The sequence below is a fragment of the Carassius auratus genome, chromosome 23 (assembly GCF_003368295.1).
Source record: "Carassius auratus strain Wakin chromosome 23, ASM336829v1, whole genome shotgun sequence".
Classification (NCBI taxonomy): domain Eukaryota; kingdom Metazoa; phylum Chordata; class Actinopteri; order Cypriniformes; family Cyprinidae; genus Carassius; species Carassius auratus.
In genome coordinates, this window is record NC_039265.1 from 1,339,933 (window position 1) to 1,362,687 (window position 22,755).

General features: G+C 37.8%; 1 protein-coding gene across 1 annotated transcript; it reads left to right on the forward strand.

Moving 5' to 3' along the window:
- The first annotated feature begins 163 nt into the window (after window positions 1-163).
- On the forward strand, window positions 164-20,997 carry LOC113040951 (protein sel-1 homolog 3). The gene is made up of 23 exons (XM_026199175.1): window positions 164-518; window positions 2,452-2,980; window positions 3,314-3,440; window positions 6,524-6,645; window positions 6,850-6,965; window positions 7,066-7,130; window positions 7,543-7,666; window positions 7,784-7,913; window positions 8,552-8,689; window positions 8,772-8,995; window positions 10,770-10,949; window positions 12,024-12,146; window positions 12,737-12,877; window positions 13,071-13,133; window positions 13,215-13,391; window positions 14,279-14,406; window positions 14,644-14,727; window positions 18,022-18,103; window positions 18,204-18,279; window positions 18,410-18,504; window positions 18,673-18,800; window positions 20,151-20,326; window positions 20,518-20,997. The coding sequence occupies exons 1-23, from the start codon at window positions 471-473 to the stop codon at window positions 20,760-20,762; spliced, it is 3,321 nt and encodes a 1,106-aa protein (XP_026054960.1). The 5' UTR covers window positions 164-470; the 3' UTR covers window positions 20,763-20,997.
- The last annotated feature ends 1,758 nt before the right edge of the window (window positions 20,998-22,755 follow it).

Here is a 22,755-nt window from a genome sequence, read left to right on the forward strand (position 1 = left end):
AATTATTAATAGCCTATATATTAATATATAAGTATATAAACGGAAAATACATTTATTTGTTATATTGCATGTTTTGTTGTTTCACAAGGGTTCTTTGGACTTGAAACAGGAAAATGAACGAAAAATATAGTTGATGACATTTAGTTTGACCTCCTCCTGTAATAAAAGAACAGCACTTGCTGGAGGTTAACCTTCTGTCACTCAACATTTCTTGGAAAAGGGAAACCCATGACGCTCGGCGTTCTGTTGAGTCGCGTCGCGTCGCGTCGCTGCAGAGCAGATGAGCCGATCCACTCACAATGACAGAGTGAGACGCAAACACACCTGTCATTCTCACACACGGAAGAGCGCGGCACGGAGTGAAACATGTCGGGACAGTAAACACTCGAGCTTCATAATGGTCACACAGATCTGTGAATGTTGCGTTTGATCGCTTCATGACCTCGCGTCGCGTTCATTAGACAGCGAAGATGAGAGCTGTGTTGCGTCTCTTCTCCACAGCTCTTATTCTCTCTCTGGTAAGACACTCTCAACTTTATTTTCACTTCTGTGCAGCTTTCATAATTGCTCGAGTTTCAGCTTTGAACCCTATTTCACTTTAATATCACGAATCGTTTCCATCTTTTTTTACTTGTATTATTTTTATTTAAAGAAAGGAGTGATTTATTAGCCTTATTTGTGTTACACTAACAGATAGGCTACCATGATCTAACCATATTTTTTACGCGACTACCATAAAAGAAAAATGGTACAATGGACGTACCATGGTGGGTATTCTGTGAAGTACTTTAGAGTGTAAATTTTGTATACGATTGATGTACATAACTTGTAGTAGTCAGACAAAAAAAAAAAATGTTTAAAGATAATAACGCCTGTATTACAACTACTAAGTAACTAGCCTACATGTCTTTTATTATAATTTCTTTTTATTATTTGATTTTGACATTAACCACATCTTTCAAATGATCATACTGTGTGAAATCATGCTATATTAAAAATCAATAGACAAAATAATAGGCCACATAACCCTGGACAACAAAACCAGTAATTAAAGGGTAATTTCTTAAAAAAGAGACTGATACTGAATAAATAAGCTTTCCATTGATTTATGGTTTGTTAGGATATGACAGTATTTGGCTCAGAAAACTATTAGAAAATCTGGAATCTGTGTGTAAAAACAAACAATATAGAGAAATGTTCCTTTAAAGATAATTTCATTATTTTACCCACTTCCTCCCATTCTTGACTGGTTGTCAAGGCTGTATATAGATATATGTAGAATTTATAAAGAAAAAAAAGTGATTTTGGTGTCCGATTTCTTTAACCAAAACTATATTTTGCTTATTACTTAAACCATTGCAGATTAAATCATATAACTTACATTATAATAAATGTTTGATTCTCATGCTAAATGTGATGCATTTTAAACTGTTAATTTCAAACCAAAATGCTATTACATCTAACTAAACATTGGTTGACAGGCGTGGGGTAAGTTGTAATATTTCCCTTACATAGAATGAGTACTTTCATGTATTTTCATTTCAAAGGAAATGTGGGTAAAATGTGCCCTATGCACTTTCTGGATCCACCAAACATGCACTCTATAGGGTTAAAAACATCAGTTTGACACCATTGTGAATTTATACACAATCGCACACACAAATTTACACAAATTATTTGTTTTTGTTTGCATATTCTTTACCTCGGTACACTGGAGTTGAGAGTTCAGTAAGCATAAAATACTGTTAAGGAGGTTTGTTCTAGTAGTCCAATTTACACACACATGCACACACACTCCTGCATCAAAGAGAAAGTGGATTATTGATGTGGTGATTCCTAGAAAATGCGACATTATTTTGTATTGTTCTTTTAGATTGTTTCAATAAACCTGTTTTTGAAGCAACCTTTATGAGGTGGCTGCTGTTTTTGCTTCTTTTGTCCAACTGTTACAACCCCAGTAGTGGGGAAGATTGTAACCAACACACTCCATGTATTCGCCATTAACTTCTAAGGGCTGTGATATTCTTGCAGAGGTTTGGATTAGTGCCTTTTGTAGTGAAATGTACAAAATATATTCATGGAACATGAGCTTTTCTTAATATCATAACGATTTTGGGCATAAAAGAAAAATCAATAAGTTTGATCCATACAATGTATTGTTGGCTATTGCTACAAATATACTAGTGCTACTTATGACTGGTTTTGTGCTCCAGGATCACATATCACAATTGCAAACAGAAAATAATAATTTTCTTTATTGTTTTTTTAATTAATTAATTTGAAAGTGAAATATAATCCTAGCTTTTTGGTCCAGCATCAAGACAATGCGTGATCTGGACTATTTCATTGAGTCATATTTGCTGTCTAAATGTAAAATACACAGAATACAGCCATAACAATGTTTCTAATCTTTCATACTGGAGACTGAAATGTGTGTCTGTCTCTCTGAAGGTTTTGTGTGAGTCTCCTGATGCTGATGGGACTCATCCTGGAGACTTTGTGCAGTTTGGAAATGTTCTTGACAGCGTGATGGACAAATGTAATGTACAGGTGCAGTATAACTGCTCTGCTGCCTGTCGAATAGGGGTCGAAATTGTCATTTCTACCCCAAGAAGGACAGGAGTGGTAGTCTACAGAAGGACTTGGACTAACCATAAGGGATTGGGAAAACCCAGATCCAGAACAGTTCATCTATCGTTTCCTCCAGCTGTGGTATACCGCAGAGACTTTTTTGTCAGGCGACCACTGGAGACATGTGATGTGGTGCTGAGGGCCTGGATGGTTCATCTTTTTGAAAATGAAATTGGTGGCAGCCATGATAAAGCATATGACCAATCTCTTGCGAGAACTTCTATATTTTTGAGGACTCTTCCACTCCCGGAGCGTCCAGTATATCCACAGACAAGTTCGGTCTCATGGGGTGCATGGCTGATGTGGCAGCTGACCAAAGATACTGTGAGGAAATGTCCACATGAGTCAGGTGGGAACATAATGCTCTAGATTCTTCCCACATATGGAACACAAAAAGACATTCACTTTCTGAAAATCTTATTCACAATCATGGTCAGAAATCTACATGCCTCATCACACTAGGTTTATCATCAATGATGCCAAATCAACATTGGTTCTCATGTATGCTGTTACCAAATATAATATATCAGTTTAAATAAATAAGACTGAGAACAAGATTTTACATGACATGATGTGAGAAAACTAGTTAAGGTTGTTTGAAGATACTGTCTTGATTTACCAGGTGCATCAATGGTCAATTATACTTCTACACTCATTTATTTGTTCATGTGTGTCTTTCCAGACATTGTGGATATCCTGACCTTTCCATTTGCGAGCACCGGTGAGAGGTTTGGTGTGATACACAAATTCTCCTCCTTTAGTAACAGAGATCTAGAATGGAGACGTATCCTTGCTTTCAAAGAGCCAAGGTCAGACTTGCTGTCAAGAGGCTTCATTCAAATTCTCACTGTTACAACACGCCTTTAAGAAATACCAGAAAAAGAGCCTAGCAACTCCCTAGAAAGTATCAACAACACTTTAGCCACTGCTTAGCAGCACTCAAGCAGCCACCAAACCACATAGCAACACAATAGCTACTCCTCAAGACATGCCCAAGAAACTATCCTAAATGCAACACCTTTGTAATAAAATACCTTAGCAACGTTTAGCAATGTCATAGAAATGACACTGAACACCTTAGCAACAACTGGCAACACCCCTACAACTACCCACAATACACCATATAGTCACCACTCAGAAAATCTTAAGCCCCTTTCAAACTGCGATTCCGGCAAATACACGGGTTAAGTGTTCCGGCAGTTGTTCCCGGGTCGCTACATTTTGCACTTTCACACTGCCAGTGATTACCCGGGATATGTGCGTGCTTTCACACACAACCTGTGAAGATCCTGTAACGACACGTGACATCAGGGCGTGACGTGTAATGTACGAGTCGAAAACGTTAGGCACGTTATACTTTCACTGAAGCAAGCGAACAGTCTCTGCGCCAATGCGGAAAGTGAGGAACTAACTGATCTCTGCTTCATTACAGTTTGCACATATTTTTTGTCGCGGACGTTGATCTTCCTTGACATCCTTTTACAGCCGGTAAAAGAGTCGTGCGATAACGCGCGTCATCACTACGACACGGCATTAGATCTGGCTTTTGTTCACACAGCGTTCATCCCGGGTTGAACCCGGCAATGTTACTAGGTCCCTGAACCGGATTCAATGCCGGAATCAATCCTGGGACGTGTTTGCTTTCACACAGAAGGCGACCCGGCAATATGCCGGGTTGGACGTGCAGTGTGAAAGGGGCTTTAGTAACACCCTCGCAATGCACCCAGAGCACCTTAGCAACACCCTTAGTCGTCAGTCACAAAACCTTATCAACACCCTAGTCTTCAGTCACAAAACCTTATCAAAACCCTAGTCTTCAGTCACAAAACCTTATCAAAAGCCTAGTCTCCAGTCACAAAATCTTATCAACACCCTAGCCTTCAGACACAAAATCTTATCAAAACCCTAGTCTCCAGTCACAAAACCTTATCAAAAGCCTAGTCTTCAGTCACAAAACCTTATCAAAACCCTAGTCTTCAGTCACAAAACCTTATCAAAACCCTAGTCTCCAGTCACAAAACCGTAGCAGCACCCTAGTCTTCAGTCACAAAACCTTATCAAAACCCTAGTCTCCAGTCACAAAACCTTATCAAAACCCTAGTCTTCAGTCACAAAACCTTATCAAAACCCTAGTCTCCAGTCACAAAACCGTAGCAGCACCCTAGTCTTCAGTCACAAAACCTTATCAAAACCCTAGTCTCCAGTCACAAAACCTTATCAACACCCTAGCCTTCAGTCACAAAACCTTATCAAAACCCTAGTCTTCAGTGACAAAAACTTATCAACACCCTAGTCTCCAGTCATAAAACCGTAGCAGCACCCTAGTCTTCAGTCACAAAACCTTATCAAAACCCTAGTCTCCAGTCACAAAACCGTAGCAGCACCCTAGTCTTCAGTCACAAAACCTTATCAAAACCCTAGTCTCCAGTCACAAAACCTTATCAACACCCTAGCCTTCAGTCACAAAACCTTATCAAAACCCTAGTCTTCAGTGACAAAAACTTATCAAAACCCTAGTCTCCAGTCATAAAACCGTAGCAGCACCCTAGTCTTCAGTCACAAAACCTTATCAAAACCCTAGTCTCCAGTCACAAAACCGTAGCAGCACCCTTGTCTTCAGTCACAAAACCTTATCAAAACCCTAGTCTCCAGTCACAAAACCTTATCAAAACCCTAGTCTCCAGTCACAAAACCTTATCAAAAGCCTAGTCTCCAGTCACAAAATTTTATCAACACCCTAGCCTTCAGTCACAAAACCTTATCAAAACCCTAGTCTTCAGTCACAAAACCTTATCAACACCCTAGTCTCCAGTCACAAAATCTTATCAAAACCCTAGTCTTCAGTCACAAAACCTTATCAACACCCTAGTCTTCAGTCACAAAACCGTAGCAACACCCTAGTCTCCAGTCACAAAACCTTATCAAAAGCCTAGTCTCCAGTCACAAAACCTTATCAAAACCCTAGTCTCCAGTCACAAAACCTTATCAAAACCCTAGTCTTCAGTCACAAAACCTTATCAACACCCTAGTCTTCAGTCACAAAACCGTAGCAACACCCTAGTCTCCAGTCACAAAACCTTATCAAAACCCTAGCCTTCATTCACAAAAACTTATCAAAACCCTAGTCTCCAGTCACAAAACCGTAGCAGCACCCTAGTCTTCAGTCACAAAACCTTATCAAAACCCTAGTCTCCAGTCACAAAACCGTAGCAGCACCCTAGTCTTCAGTCACAAAACCTTATCAAAAGCCTAGTCTCCAGTCACAAAACCTTATCAAAAGCCTAGTCTCCAGTCACAAAATCTTATCAAAACCCTAGTCTCCAGTCACAAAACCGTAGCAGCACCCTAGTCTTCAGTCACAAAACCTTATCAAAAGCCTAGTCTCCAGTCACAAAACCTTATCAAAAGCCTAGTCTCCAGTCACAAAATCTTATCAACACCCTAGCCTTCAGTCACAAAACCTTATCAAAACCCTAGTCTTCAGTGACAAAAACTTATCAAAACCCTAGTCTTCAGACACAAAACCTTATCAACGCCCTAGTCTCCAGTCACAAAACCGTAGCAACACCCTAGTCTTGGTCAGAATACCTTGGAATACCTAGAGCAACACTCTGAATTCAGAACACAATAATAATGGCTTTGCAAATACCAGGACAGCTATAGAGCTCCTACATGAGCTCTTACACTCTGGTTTTACTGTAGAAATGTAACATTTTATTTGTATTTTCTTGGGTGTAATATAAGATTACATAACTAGCATTACTGTACTGAAAATAAATGCTACGTATGTGGTGATTTACTAATGATAATTTTAAAATATTAGAGATGATGTGGAATGTGAAGAAGGTGTTGGCCTGTTGTGTGTGAAGCTCCTATCATGTGCTCTCTGCAGGGTGACTCTCTCAGTGTGGCTGTACTTGTTGAGCTGGTGCAGCCAGTCCTTGTGTGGTATAGTCAAGAATGTTAATGAATACAGGAACTATGGGAGTCCACTTATCATGCTGTCTGACACAGGTAAGCCAGTCAGGGCACATTCCATTCTGTGATATCACTGCGTGTTTAAAGGAATAGTTCAGCCACGTCTGTAAAATTCTAAAATTGATAATAAAATGCTCATGTTGCTCAAAACCAGCAAGATTTTCAGTATGAAATGTAAGTTATTATTTACTGTAATATAGATTTCAATATAAAAACGTGTCACTATCTCTTGGTCCTCAGGTGATATAGTGGTGCAGGTGCAAATGTTGGATGGAGAGGGGAAGGCATTTACAGCACATGCAGCTTTACCCCTCCATACCTGGATCCGTCTGGACGCTTTCTTTCAGGTGTCAGAGGTATTCATCATTCATATTCATATGCAGTCACAACCTATGAAACATCATTCTGGTGTGAATTTGTTAGAAACTGAACTCTTGGATGTTTTTTTCATGTCAGGCGAAACTCACAATTACAAAGATCTTACCTGGAGAACAGACTTTGGAGACCACTCATTCTTTTGAGTAAGTGATAACACCTACACAGAAAAAGAAAAAGTCTCTTTGGAAAAAAGCATCTTCCAAATGCATAAACGTAAATTATTGTTGTTATTATTTTATTATTTTTTAGAATGAACTGTTCCTACGTATTTGGCTTGTTTCCAAGTAAAATACTGTCTATAAATATCTATAAAATAGTATTATTTTAACCAAGAAACAAATTGAACAAAATATAATTATTATCAGAATTTTTATTTTATTTTCAATAATCTAAGAATATTGTCTTGTTCCAATGACAGATTTTTTTTTCTCTGTAGTTTTAGGTAAACATATTCAACTAAATGTAATTTTTTTTTTTTTATCCTTTTTACTGCCATTTTTATAGTTTAGATTATGTTTTGTAAAACTCTGTAATTATTTTTATTTTATTTTTAAGTTTTCGTCAGCCGGTTCAATTCAATGACACATCAGGGTATTTCGTGATTGGTGGATGCAGCTACTTGCAAGGGTTTCATGGCTATATTGGACCAATCAGATACTATCGTTTAGGCACAGAAAACGTAAGCCCTCTCTTATCAATAGATAAATGCATATGACAAAAACAATTTATTATTGTTTTTGCATTCGTGCATTCAGACATTCTTATGCGATAATATCTTGTATCATTTCTATTGCAGGTGACAAACCCCCTGTCCCCTGTTAGGACACTAAAGGAGCTGGACAGAATCCACAGACACTGTGAGGAAATGAGCCATGTTACTGAATACTATCTGCAAGCACTGAGACAAAACCAAGACCTCTCTAGAGGTTAGTTACAGTTAACGTGACTACAATCTAAACTTAAACTCATGTAACTTCAAGCTGCCTCAAGCTCTCAACAGATCATGTAATTGAATAACTGGACTAATCAGAAGACCAATCTCATTGCACAGCATCTCAAATGTTGTTTTAATCAATCTGAAATACCTGGGCCGAAATCTGACATCAAAACGATTTGTCGTTAAACACAAGAAAACATGACAGAAAAAAGAGCTTCCCCTGCTGCAGCAACTTCCACTTGCATTATTGATCATTTGCACCAGTTTCCCAGAAAGCAACAACTTTGAAATTGTATTGTATCCATTTTTCGTATAGTTATATTTGACACTTTGAATGAAAACAGCTGTTGTTGATAATAGTGTGATACATTTTTGTCAAAAAAGGAAAAGTTTTACTCATAATTAAATCTCATTTGGGGTCAAATTTTTCAAACTTTATTGTGATCATACTGAAGTTGGTTTCAATTGCAACGAACCTGGTACACCCCATTTAAATTGTTCGAAGCACCAAGATTTGAGAGTTTTGGCCCTTCAAATTAGAGGAACAGCAAATTTTAATGTTAAAGTAAACAAAATATAATTTTTGGGTGAACAGTTGCTTAAAGACTTTGTGTTTTTGGTGATCAGATGTTTGTGAGTCTTATTATGGAGGCCTTAAGAGGACGTTTGGTCACAGGGAATGCACTCAGACTTGGTCTTGGGACCAGCAAAGAAGATTCAACCTCACCTTGAGGCTTCTAGAAGAACATCAGGAGCTCATAAAAGGTAGCAGTGGTTTAAAAATAAGATCTATAATGTGAAATATGATGACTCCTGATGGACAGGTTCCTCCTCCTTTGTTCTTCAGGTCTGGGCAACAGCAGCCGACATTTGCTAAGTCTAGGCCGAGTGATCTTCCAGGATGCTGTAAAGACAATAGCTAAAGCAGAGGCATCTGATGGTGGTCTAGAAGTCATGTCCAGTGTTATTGAGCAGCTTCAGGTGTCCTCCTGCTGGGGTCACCAGCACTCCTCTCTCCTGCTCGCTACCCTGTTCCTGGCCGGCCTGGGCGTCCCAGTGGACCTGGAGCAGGTGGGAACCAGAACACCTGAGCATTCAACAGAGCCATTCAAGACAACATGAAATCAAAATGTACACTATTTAACTTCTTAAAGGGATAGTTCAACCAAAAAAGAAAATTATGTCATCATTTACTAATCATCATATTGTTCCATAGCCATTAGACATTTGTACATCTTCAGAACATAAATGAAGATATTTTTAATGCAATCTGGGAGATTTATGTCCCTCCATTGACAGTCTATGCAACTACCATTTTGATGCTTTAAAAAAATTCATAAAGAGATCATAAAACGAATCCCTATGAATCAAGCAGTTTAATCCAAAGTTTCTGAAGAGACTCATTCACTTTATATTGTGAACAGATTTAATTTAGGCTTTTATTCACATTCAAACATGCTTGCTTAATGAACCAGTGCATTCATTTATGCAAAAATGTGCATAAACTACGATGGATTACGATTAAATTTTATTGAGTTCATATTGTATTGCAAAGCAATTTTGCCGCAATTGAGTTGGGATACGGGTATGGTTAGGCAGCGGTTCTCAATTCCAGTCCTCGCGCCCCCTGCTCTGCACATTGTGTTTCTTTTATCGCTTCATCTGTTTGTTCTATTTGAGCATAAGTGCCCCGCGAAGTAGACATCAGAGGATATTTCGCCCTGTTTTAAGTCCAAAGTGAATGTATATGTTCCATTCAAAGTGCATTGAAGTGTGCGAGACGTGAATTTAAATTGTATTTATTTACATAGGTATATGATGTCACACTTTGTGAGGTAAACTTCCAACAGATTTCCCCTGCTCAGTGAGTAGGGAGCAATGAACACTGTGTAGGGAGCATGTCAATGGGAACACAGTTCATGCACGGAGCACACTTCTAACGAGCTGATTATCTGAATTACATTTACATTTAGTCATTTAGCAGACGTTTTTATCCAAAGCGACTTACAAATGAGAACAATGGAAGCAATCAAAATCAACAAAAGAGCATTGATATATAAGTGCTACAACAAGTCTCTGTAAGCTTAACACAGTACACATAGCAAGGGCTTTTTAAGTAATATAATAAATAAAAAGAACTTGCCTACCAGTTTACCATTAAAAATAATCACCTTTTGTACCATCACATTGCATATGTCTCATATACAGTAGTTTTATTGTCTGCTGTGCATATTGTTGCATTAATGTGGACAAACAGTGCATGTTGACCATCAAATTTCATTGGTTCCATTTAAAGACTTTTCAGACCTTCCATAGTTTTTGAGCCACAAGCATGATGAGCTTCCTTTTGTTCACTGATCAATGTTTATACATGTAATTTTATAAGGAAACTTTACAATCTCTTTATGAAGTGTCACCGTGGTAGACTTGCAATGGAGGGAAATGTCTCAGATTTCATTTGTGATCTGAAGATGTACAGGTTTAAAAACAAACAAAGGTGAGTAAACAATGACATAATTTTTATTGTTGGATGGACTACCTCTTTAATACGCTCATGGTCTTATTGTGATATATTCTTCAGTACACAATATAAAAATCTCTTTGGATGACGTCACCAGCAGGTTAATGGCAACCATTAGATAAATGGCTATTTAGGTAGCCTTCTTTTTTTGATTGAGTTGACTTGAGTACTATTTTAATAAAAAGCTACAAAACCTGAGACACTGCAGTAGAAGCGAGAGCAAGAGCTATAAGAGAAAAACAGACACAGATACACAGATGGTTTGATACAGCAATGACTGGGTCAAAGTTTGATCTTTAGCTGTCGATAACATCTTTTTCTCAGGGTCATGTGTATAGTTTGATAGGCGGTGTCTCTGATGACCGTCTCGCTCTGATGCATTTGGGATACAAGCACATGCAGGGTCTGGACGGTTTCCCTAAAGACCAGAACACTGCATATGGTTACTTCGCCAACATCGGCAAACAGACCAGCATCGACCGCGATAAAGTACAAGACTCTTGGGTGAGTTACACATTTATCTACAGAGATTAGTAATCGATGTAAATGTAAATGACTTTATAGGTATAGTAAATAAGTTATATTTAAACCAGCACTGGAAGTTTGCATTTACCTTGATTATAGAATTATTTCAGAAGAAATACTGTAAACTAGGGCTTTCATTTCAGTTAATTGATTGACTTTATTAATTAATCAGATTAATCACAAATAATCACATATATTTTTTGCTAGGAACAAGCGCCTAATGAAGATAATACAAAGACATTGCATTATTGTGGCAGACATATAAATTACAAAAAAGGAGAAAAAAAAAATTATTCCAAACATTACTTTATAAATGCCTTTGTACAGATGAGGACCTGAATACCCTTATATAACCAAATTTGTCACAAGAAAACTCTCACTGAAAGGCTGAAATTCCATAAAACAACATTGCTTTTAATAAAGTTTAGTTTTTTTTTTTTGTTTTTTTTTACTGTTTTATTGCATGCCAATCTTGATGATGCTGTCATTTAGTGAAACCTAAAGAAAATGGTTAGTAGTTAAGAACGTTTCAGTAGTCACAACATTTAACAAATATATATTTTTTAAATTATATATATATTCAAAAATATATGAAACAAACATGAATACAAAGATTACATTTCTACCAGAAAGACTAGGATATTAGAATGTTATTAAATGAAAAACATGCTTGTCTAAATTAAATTTGAGTTTGTCAGTAAAATGCAGTTCATTTGAATCATGCATACACTACAGACTACAGAACAGAAGGGAATTACATTTGCAAATGCTCATTTGCTTAAAAATGGTGGCTTAGTATCAGGTGGATCTCTTGTTTATCAGCGAGCACAGTCAAATATTTAGAAAAATGACACTGCTGAAGTGCGTTAGGTTGGTTTTTAATGAAATATTGGACTGAAACATTTGTAAACACAAAGACACACCCAGCCGCTGTCTCAGGCTGACTCAAATGAACATCCTGGTTCATCAGGTTAACCGCTGGTTTGTACAGTGTTTCGTCAATGTAGATTAGCATTATTTTGATGTGAATTAATCTGTGTCTCCTCTCTGCAGCAAACTCCCACAGAACATGTTCATTTAAACAATGACGATGAGCTGCACACTCAAACGGGCGAGATGGGCGACATTGTGCAGTATATGAAACACCAGGCTGACAGAGGAGATATAGAATCTCAGGTCTTCAATATTTTGATCTCTCTTTGTCTTTGTGATATCTCTCAAGTTAAACTTGAACGTTTTACTTTAGTTCTTCTGATTTAGAACATGCAGTCAGAATGTGTTGAAGTGGATTGAATACTTCACTGTTTTTACCAAAAAAATAATAATTAAATTATTTTGAAGAATTCAAATCCTTGAAAAGAATGTTCTTAATTATCATTTGTAAATATCTTAAATGTAACATAAAAACTTTTTCAAAAACGTGTTTTGTTGTTTGATGAGCATAATGACAGCACCTGGCATTATTAGGCTGCTGCCCCTTTAAGACAAAAAAAAAATAAAATCACTGCATTATTACAATTAATGGCAAAATTAATGTTTGGATCACACTACAGCAAACAATAGAAATATCTGACTTACAATCATTTTAAGCTGGTGAAAATACCAGTGTCCTATATATGTATGTAACATATTGGAGACTTTCTTAAGAATCATTAAAAGCCAAATCATGGGCAAAACCACAGATGACAAACCAGCAGAGGGACGTTTGTCACTTCATGTGTGAATCTCAGCTGTTTTAAAGTTGTTGTGTCTGGTATTTCTGGTAGAAAACTCTGGCCAGGATGCTTCTATGGGGCAGTAATGGGGTGGAGAAAGACATTCGAGCAGCAGTCACGTGGTACGCCAGAAGCGCCCTGCAGATGATCGATCCCTCTGCCATGTACGACTACGCCATTCTCCTCCTAAAGGTGATCCACGGGTTCCATGGAAATCTCTTGAGCCATATCTTATTCAGCATTTGCATTGTAAAAAGCGCACACACTTTGGTTTTGTATAAGTAGAAACTCCAGACACAAGATTAGGAAAATAAATGTAAAATGTTGTACCTGTAGATACTTTCAAGACCTGATAAAAACAACTGCTTGCTTTGTGCTTGAACAGGGCACAGGAGTGAAGAAGAACCGAACGCTTGGCCTTGAGCTTCTGGAGAAAGCTGCCGACATGGTGAGTACAAGTCTGAGCATGTTTGTGGTGGTGTGTGAAAGTGTTGGGATCTCTATAATGGGCCATGTGTGTTTTTCTCAGGGTTCAGTAGAAGCTCTGAATGGCATCGGATGGTACTACAGTATCATAGTGAAGGACAAAACAAAGGCCTTTCGATACTTTGAGTTGGCGGCTCAGAATGGCAGTCGTGATGGGCTCTTCAATGTGGGCATCTACTATTTAAATGGTGACAATCCTGACAAACCAGACAGGAATGAGGTCAGAGGTTACACATTTAAAGGAATAGTTCAACCCCAAAAATATTATACACCTTTATGCCATCTAAGATGTAGAAGACCAGAAAGAAGATTTTTAGCTGAAACTATGGTACTTGGTGATTCATGTAATGCAAGAGAGTGGCTGCCCATCATGGATAATTAAAAAAATCATATCAAAGAGCACAAAAGTAATACCAGTGGTTCCTGATGATATATTGAGGCCAAAATGATCTGTCTGTGCAAGAAATTAAACATCATTTTCAACATTATTTCCTGTAATCCAGAGGAAATACGATTGTTTTAGCAAACTGATTCTTTGATCCGAGTTGAACCGTTTGCTCAGTTCAGTGACTGTTGAAGGAAATGGAGCACTGAATGATTCATTCATCATAGGATCAGATGCTCCACTATTTTGGCTCATTTCGAGTCTGAGTGACTGTCAGACGCCTAAAAGGAAGTTTTGATTGAGCAACTGATCAGTAAGTTTGACTGAATGATTGTTTGAGTTTTGATCTGTGCTGCTCGAGCCACAAACTATTTCAGATGCTTCAGTCCAGCTGGACATCACTCTGGACCATTTGTCTGAGGCTCTTGATTACAGGAAATAATGTTGTAAATAATTTTCAGTTTCTTGCACAGATGGATCGTTTCGCTTCATAAGACCTTAATATATCATATATTTTGTGTTGCCTGATGTGCTTTTTAAAATGATCCAATATGGGCAGCCACTGACTTGTATTGTCTGAAAAACCAAGGACCACGGTCTAAGCTAAAAAATCTTTGAGAAAAGTTTTTCTAACTTTCCCTTTAACCTTCAATGGACTGTTAAAAATGGAGAGTTTTATAATTTATTAGTTTGTATTGTGTTGATCTCAATGATTTTTTCAGACTGCTGCGTTCCAGTACTTCTTTGATGCAGCTCAGTTGGGTCACGTGGAGGGCGCTTTGCAGTCGGCATTGTTTCTCTCCACTGGATCTGTACAGGGAGTGCCGAGAGATCCAGACAAAGCTGTGCTGTATGTCAGTCTCATATATATACTGCTCTCATATATATACCTTAGCACGACACTCAACAATCCTTCAATGACTTCAGTTAGCACAGCTGCCACCACACACAGACTGAAAAACATTGACAAGTTTGAAAGATTTGACAGAATGTCTAAATGCAAATGTCAGGGTCATCTGATCAGTATTCAATATGTTGTGTTTTTGAATATGTTTCTCTCTTTTCTTGGGTTTCTCCGTTTCTTCAGGCTGTTAAAGCAAGTCATTGAGATGAATGGACACCTGGGTTTCATGGTTAAAGATGCTCTTCAGACTTATCAAAGAGGATCATGGTGAGATATCCATCTTTCCATCCATCCATACATCTCTTCATCTATTCATCCATCCTTCCACACTGTACATCCATCCATTCATCCTTTCATACTGTACATCACCCATCCATCCAGCATCCATCACCTACCCTGCATCCATCGTTCCATCCATCCATCCATTTATCCATCCCTGCATACAGTACATTATCCACCTATCCATCCATCTTTCCATCCACCCATCCATCCCTGCATAAAGTACATTATTCACCTATCCATCCATCTATCCATCCATCCATCCCTGCATACTGTACATTATTCACCTATCCATCCCTGCATAAAGTACAATATTCACCTATCCATCCATCCATCCCTGCATACAGTACATTATTCACCTATCCATCCATCCATCCCTGCATACTGTACATTATTCACCTATCCATCCCTGCATAAAGTACAATATTCACCTATCCATCCATCCATCCCTGGATACAGTACATTATTCACCTATCCATCCCTGCATAAAGTACATTATTCACCTATCCATCCATCCATCCCTGCATACAGTACATTATTCACCTATCCATCCATCCATCCCTGCATACTGTACATTATTCACCTATCCATCCCTGCATAAAGTACAATATTCACCTATCCATCCATCCATCCATCCCTGCATACAGTACATTATTCACCTATCCATCCCTGCATAAAGTACATTATTCACCTATCCATCCATCCATCCCTGCATACAGTACATTATTCACCTATCCATCCATCCATCCCTGCATACAGTACATTATTCACCTATCCATCCCTGCATAAAGTACAATATTCACCTATCCATCCATCCATCCCTGCATACAGTACATTATTCACCTATCCATCCATCTATCCATCCATCCATCCCTGCATACAGTACATTATTCACCTATCCATCCCTGCATAAAGTACATTATTCACCTATCCATCCATCCATCCCTGCATAGAGTACATTATTCACCTATCCATCCATCCATCCCTGCATACTGTACATTATTCACCTATCCATCCCTGCATAAAGTACAATATTCACCTATCCATCCATCCATCCCTGCATACAGTACATTATTCACCTATCCATCCCTGCATAAAGTACATTATTCACCTATCCATCCATCCATCCCTGCATACAGTACATTATTCACCTATCCATCCATCCATCCCTGCATACTGTACATTATTCACCTATCCATCCCTGCATAAAGTACAATATTCACCTATCCATCCATCCATCCCTGCATACAGTACATTATTCACCTATCCATCCCTGCATAAAGTACATTATTCACCTATCCATCCATCCATCCCTGCATACAGTACATTATTCACCTATCCATCCATCCATCCCTGCATACAGTACATTATTCACCTATCCATCCCTGCATAAAGTACAATATTCACCTATCCATCCATCCATCCCTGCATACAGTACATTATTCACCTATCCATCCATCCATCCATCCCTGCATATAGTACAATATTCACCTATCCATCCATCCATCCATCCATCCCTGCATACAGTACATTATTCACCTATCCATCCATCCATCCATCCATCCATCCATCCCTGCATACAGTACATTATTCACCTATCCATCCATCCATCCATCCATCCCTGCATACAGTACATTATTCACCTATCCATCCATCCATCCCTGCATACAGTACATTATTCACCTATCCATCCCTGCATAAAGTACAATATTCACCTATCCATCCATCCATCCCTGCATACAGTACATTATTCACCTATCCATCCATCCATCCATCCCTGCATATAGTACAATATTCACCTATCCATCCATCCATCCATCCATCCCTGCATACAGTACATTATTCACCTATCCATCCATCCATCCCTGCATATAGTACATTATTCACCTATCCATCCATCCATCCATCCATCCCTGCATACAGTACATTATTCACCTATCCATCCATCCATCCATCCCTGCATACAGTACATTATTCACCTATCCATCCATCCATCCATCCCTGCATACAGTACATTATTCACCTATCCATCCATCCATCCATCCCTGCATACAGTACATTATTCACCTATCCATCCATCCATCCCTGCATACAGTACATTATTCACCTATCCATCCATCCATCCCTGCATACAGTACATTATTCACCTATCCATCCATCCATCCCTGCATACAGTACATTATTCACCTATCCATCCATCCATCCCTGCATATAGTACATTATTCACCTATCCATCCATCCATCCATCCATCCCTGCATACAGTACATTATTCACCTATCCATCCATCCATCCCTGCATACTGTACATTATTCACCTATCCATCCCTGCATAAAGTACAATATTCACCTATCCATCCATCCATCCCTGCATACAGTACATTATTCACCTATCCATCCATCCATCCCTGCATATAGTACATTATTCACCTATCCATCCATCCATCCATCCCTGCATACAGTACATTATTCACCTATCCATCCATCCATCCATCCCTGCATATAGTACATTATTCACCTATCCATCCATCCATCCCTGCATACAGTACATTATTCACCTATCCATCCATCCATCCCTGCATACAGTACATTATTCACCTATCCATCCCTGCATAAAGTACATTATTCACCTATCCATCCATCCATCCCTGCATACAGTACATTATTCACCTATCCATCCATCCATCCATCCCTGCATATAGTACATTATTCACCTATCCATCCATCCATCCCTGCATACAGTACATTATTCACCTATCCATCCATCCATCCCTGCATACAGTACATTATTCACCTATCCATCCATCCATCCCTGCATACAGTACATTATTCACCTATCCATCCATCCATCCATCCATCCCTGCATACAGTACATTATTCACCTATCCATCCATCCATCCCTGCATACAATACATCCATCTATCCAACATCCATCCATACATTCATCCTTGCATCCCTTCATAAATTGATTCTCCATCCACCCATCCTTTCATAAATTCTTAATCTATCCATCTAACATCCTTCTATCCACCTATTCTTAAAATGTTCATCCATCCATCCATCTCGTAGGGTAAAACCCTCGAGTTATACGGTCTTGTTTTGTAGGGGTCATGTGATTTCAGTAAACTTCTGAATAAAGTCAAATGGGCACTTTTTTTCTTTTCTTGTCTATACATATTTCAGTGGAAAACAGTGACCAGCACAATATGTGTTACACAGAAGAAAAAACAAATCCTACTGTAAATGACATATTTTTCTGAATGTTTGTGTGACTGTCTATTCAAGGGATGAAGCGTTGGTGAAATATGCCATGCTAGCAGAAACTGGTCTTGGTGTGGCACAGCACAACGCCGCCCATCTGTGTGAGGTGAACAGTCTCAAAATCTGCCAGTCCAACCATCTCAAGCCTTTCATTTCCTTTCTGTTTTTTTTTTTTTCTGATTCTATTATTTCATGTGTATTTCCAGCTGTTAGATCACACTTCTGCCTGTCAGTGGAGGTACCACAACTACTCCACCTACAACCACATCCCTCAGGAAGCTGGTGAGCGCTGCAGACCAGCAGAAACGACACTATGACATACTACTACTTCTCTTTCTCATAATAGTTTTTTGGTCCACCTTCCTCTCTCTCTTTCTGCTTTTATCTGCTTCTCTTTCTCTGCGTACTGCAGGTTTGTTGCGGATGGGAGATTATTACAGTGAACTGGCTGATATGGTGAAGGCCATAGACATGTACAGTACAGCAGCAGTGCATGGCAGTGCTCAGGTACACACACACACACACACACACACAGTCTGTCCAAAGTAGCTTTTATATTTTGAAACCTTACAAAGAAATCTAAATGCATCAAACATCAAATCAAATGAGACCCTTCTTTAGAATATATATTTTTATATGAAATGATGTGCTAATGATTGTTTGTGTGATCGTCAGGGCCTCTTTAATCTGGCCATGTTAATTGAAGAGGGTTATGAAGTTCCTGATATCATTCTGGATCAGATGGGACTCTCAGATGCACACACTGTGAGCCGGAGCGCTGTGGTGGCAGATCTATTATCCAGGTGTGTGTGCTGTATGCTGTCTGGCATTTGCTTGTTAGTTTCTCATGTGTTTCTTGGAAGAAAACCCTTCAGTTCTGTGACTGCTTTGAATTATGCAAAACATGGTGCAAAACAAGTGTATGACCTTTGTGATGCTGTTTCTTTTAACGCTCTACTCAAAGAATTCTGAAGGAAATAAAATTAAAAAATAAAATATAAATATAATAATATGTAATATAAATTTCCAATAAAATATGAAGCAGCACAACTGTTTTCAACATTGTTGTTTTTGAGCAACAAATCAGCATATCAGAATGATTTCTGAAGGATCATGTGACACTGAAGACTGGAGCAATGATGCTGAAAATACAGCTGCACATCACAGAAATAAATTACATTAACATATTCCAAAAACAAAGAGTTATTTTAAATAAATAATATTTCACAATATTACTGTATTTTTATTGTATTTTATTAAATAATTGCAGTCATGGTGAGTATAAGGCATTTTATACATAAGATTATATATATATATATATATATATATATATATATATATATATATATATATATATATATATATATATATATATATATATATATATATATATATATATATATTTTAAAATCATAATATTTTGACTGTTTATTTAGTTTTGGTTATGATGTGGATGTTAGACTACCATATTTCTGGTTAATTAAAATGTTTAATGCTTTTGAACAGTAAGATTATTATTTGATTTTTTTTTTTAGTTTTTAAAGAAGTCTCTTCTGCTCACCTGCATTTATTTGATCCAAAATACAGTAAAATTCTGAAATATATTTATTATTAAAATAACTGTTTTCGATTTGATTTAAAAATATAATTTATTCCTGTGATGCAAATCTGAATTTTCAGCATCATTTCTCCAGACTTCAGCGTCACAAGATCCTTCAAAAATCATTCTGATTTGCTGCTCAAAAAACATTTGTTATTATTATTGTTGAAAACAGCTGAGTAGAATATTTCAAGTTTCCTTGATGAATAGAAAGTTCAGAAGAAACAGAAATGTATCAATTTTGTAACATTATAAATGTCTTTTGATCAATTTAAAGCATCCTTGCTAAATAAAAGTATTAATTTTGATCATTTCTTTCCCATTTTAACTGCTGCAAAGAAAAGTTGCATGATTTAATGTAAAAATACTTTTTTCTTGGAATAACATGCAACAATAAATCATTCACAAAGACTAGCGATGTGCACTAAAAAGTAAAGGGGGTCCATTGTGAATTCATGTTGATTTTAAGAAGAATGCAAGTCAATGGAAGTCAAGTAGAGGTGACACACCTGCATGAACCTGCTCTGTCCTCATGATCCTCTTCCTCCTGTAGGTGCACAGCGTTTGAGGAGAGGGACGTGACTCCATGTTCACTAGTGCTGTGGAGGATGGAGCTGCTGCGAGCGTGGAGAGACTTCACACACAGCTCTGTTCAGCTGACGCTGGCCTGCGGGATCTTCGCCACACTCACAGTTTTTGTATTAGCTGTGCTGTTACGAACTCTTCTGGGTAAACCAAAAAATCAATCACTAAACTTTTTCCCTGACCATTTCCACCCTCTCTCACCAAAAATGATGTACGTGTATTATATACTATTACCTTGCTATAAAATGAAAACATTTAGGAAAATATTGAGTCAGTCAATTGATTTAGAAACCCATAATTTTATTTTCTTCAACTTTTTCTTGTTTTACCATCAGCATGCTACCACGCGCTGTACCTGTCAACCAGCCAATCAGCAGAGAGACATAATGCACCTGAACGTGCCGGGCAGGACATCAGCGACAGTCCACTGGGGACCAGAACAGAAAATCAACGGCAGAGAGACCAGACTACTGTTGAACACAATCACCTTTCAGTGCAGGAAACGTCTGATTTAATCGTGACAGTGACTGGAGTGTGTGCATGTGTCATCTTCATCATGTTCATTTCCCATCTGCTTTGAAAAGAACTATCCTTCAATAGGTTTTACATCAGCCATCGCTATCGATCAACACTCTTCAACTCAGGTCACTGCAGGACAACTAACCCAGTTCATATGCACCTTAAGTTGCTTTGGATAAAAGCGTGAACAAAATGGCCAGTCAGTTTCCCAGTAAACTGTGTTGTTTGCACTTCCTTTTGGTGAAATAAAGTTTGAATACCAGAGCATTTGCAGTGCAAATAAATGTCAGATGATACGTGATGGTTCCCTCTTTTTCTTCCATCTGAATAGATACAGTCTGTTTCATACTGAATGTGACAGCAGAGCTATACAGCAGGAAACATATTGAAATTATGTCATAAACATATTTACTAGCATAATCTTTTACAGTATAGGGCAGGGCTTCCTAGAGGTCCAATGCACTGCAGAGTTTAGCTCCAACCCTGATTAAACTCACCTGCCTGTGATTTTCTAATGATCCCAAAGTCACTGATTGTCACTGAGTAGTATGCTCAAGTGTGTGTGATTAGGGTTAGAGCTAAACTCTGCAGGAAAGTGGATCTCGAGGTCCAGATTTGAGGATCCCTGGATAAGGTTTTAAGATGCAACAAATAACTAACTCCTGTTTTTATGAACTAAGTTTAAGTAGTATTTGATAATAAATGTGTGTGTCCTCCTCTCATAAGTTTTTTAACATTGATTCAAGGGCTTCTGTGACCTGGATCTTTATGTGTGAAAGTAGAGCTGTTGTTTGTTATAAACCTCGAGAGGGCACCACAGCTCAGGAATTTCATATCTGACCTTGAGTTCTGGTATTTATATTTTGTTTTCATTATTATTACCATTCTTAATGAAAGATGTTTTGTCAGCTGAACAGTTGGCATATGCTGTTAAACAACAGTACAACCCACTGAATGCATGCTTCAGTCCCTCAAAGTCAAGTCACGGTTATTTATATAACGCTTTTTACCATATAGATTGTGTCAAAGCAGCTTTACTGTATTATTAAACACAAAAATAGTGTGTTGAAGGAAACAAAACTTCATTTTCCTCTGACCTGATGAAACCGCAGGGAAATGTGGCAAAAAAGGCAAGTTTTCCTTCCTTAAGCGTAAAGGAGCAACCATATCTAAAGTGCTAGAAAAGAGAGCGTCAATAGTTTACACCACAAGTTGTTCTGAGCTATAGGACATGCTGAGAGGTTGAGAAAAAGTCAGGAAGATTATTCACAAAAGAGCTGAATTTACAGCTTTAGCTATGTGGAGTATACACTAGACTAGATAAACGATATCATCACTCTGCTGCAGAATTTCAATGCCTTTAACCTCACCTTCATGTGATGGTATTAAATCTAAAGTATAACAATAAATAGGACCTGACGTGTGTTATCTAACCCCAATAGAGTTCACAATGTCTATGAATGCTTATCCCAGTGCATCTTTTTCATTATCAACATGGATATTAAACCACTATCAACTTTATCTGCAGCCAGCACTCACTCAGATAGAAAATGAGCACATTCTTTGATAAAGTCTGTATGGTGCCCTGGCGGCCTGTATACAGTAGCTAGTACAAACATCACATGGGATCTATCATCAACACTTACCACTCTAGAACACAGCCTCGTTGTTATTCCTGTCAAAAATGAAATATAGTGCTAAGGTCTATATCTTATTTAATTAACAGCATATTGCAGTGTTCATTGCCAGTGTTTGCAACTGGGTGGGTAGAATGATCAAAACCAAAACATTAAAAAACACACCCTACTTTTAAGAGAATTGATTATGCTTGTTTTATTGTTTTAATACCGTATGGTTGTATTGGACATTTCAAATGACGTTATTTGTGTATTGTTTTTTTTTTTTTTTTTTTTTTTAACTTGGGGGACATGTCAAAAGATGTATAACTGATATATAACTCAATAATTATATATTTTATTTAATTGATACTCAGTTTTTCCCCTCACTTTATAGTTTTTTGTAGTGATAGTTTATTTTTTAAATCATCTTTACAC

What these genes read in the sequence shown, in the direction of transcription:
- LOC113040951 (XM_026199175.1), top strand. Translation starts at nt 471, where the DNA reads ATGAGAGCTGTGTTGCGTCTCTTCTCCACAGCTCTTATTCTCTCTCTG. An exon ending in TATCATGCTGTCTGACACAG is followed by an intron (nt 6,646 to 6,849) that starts GTAAGCCAGTCA and finishes CTTGGTCCTCAG; the next exon opens with GTGATATAGTGGTGCAGGTG. An exon ending in ACGCCATTCTCCTCCTAAAG is followed by an intron (nt 12,878 to 13,070) that starts GTGATCCACGGG and finishes GTGCTTGAACAG; the next exon opens with GGCACAGGAGTGAAGAAGAA.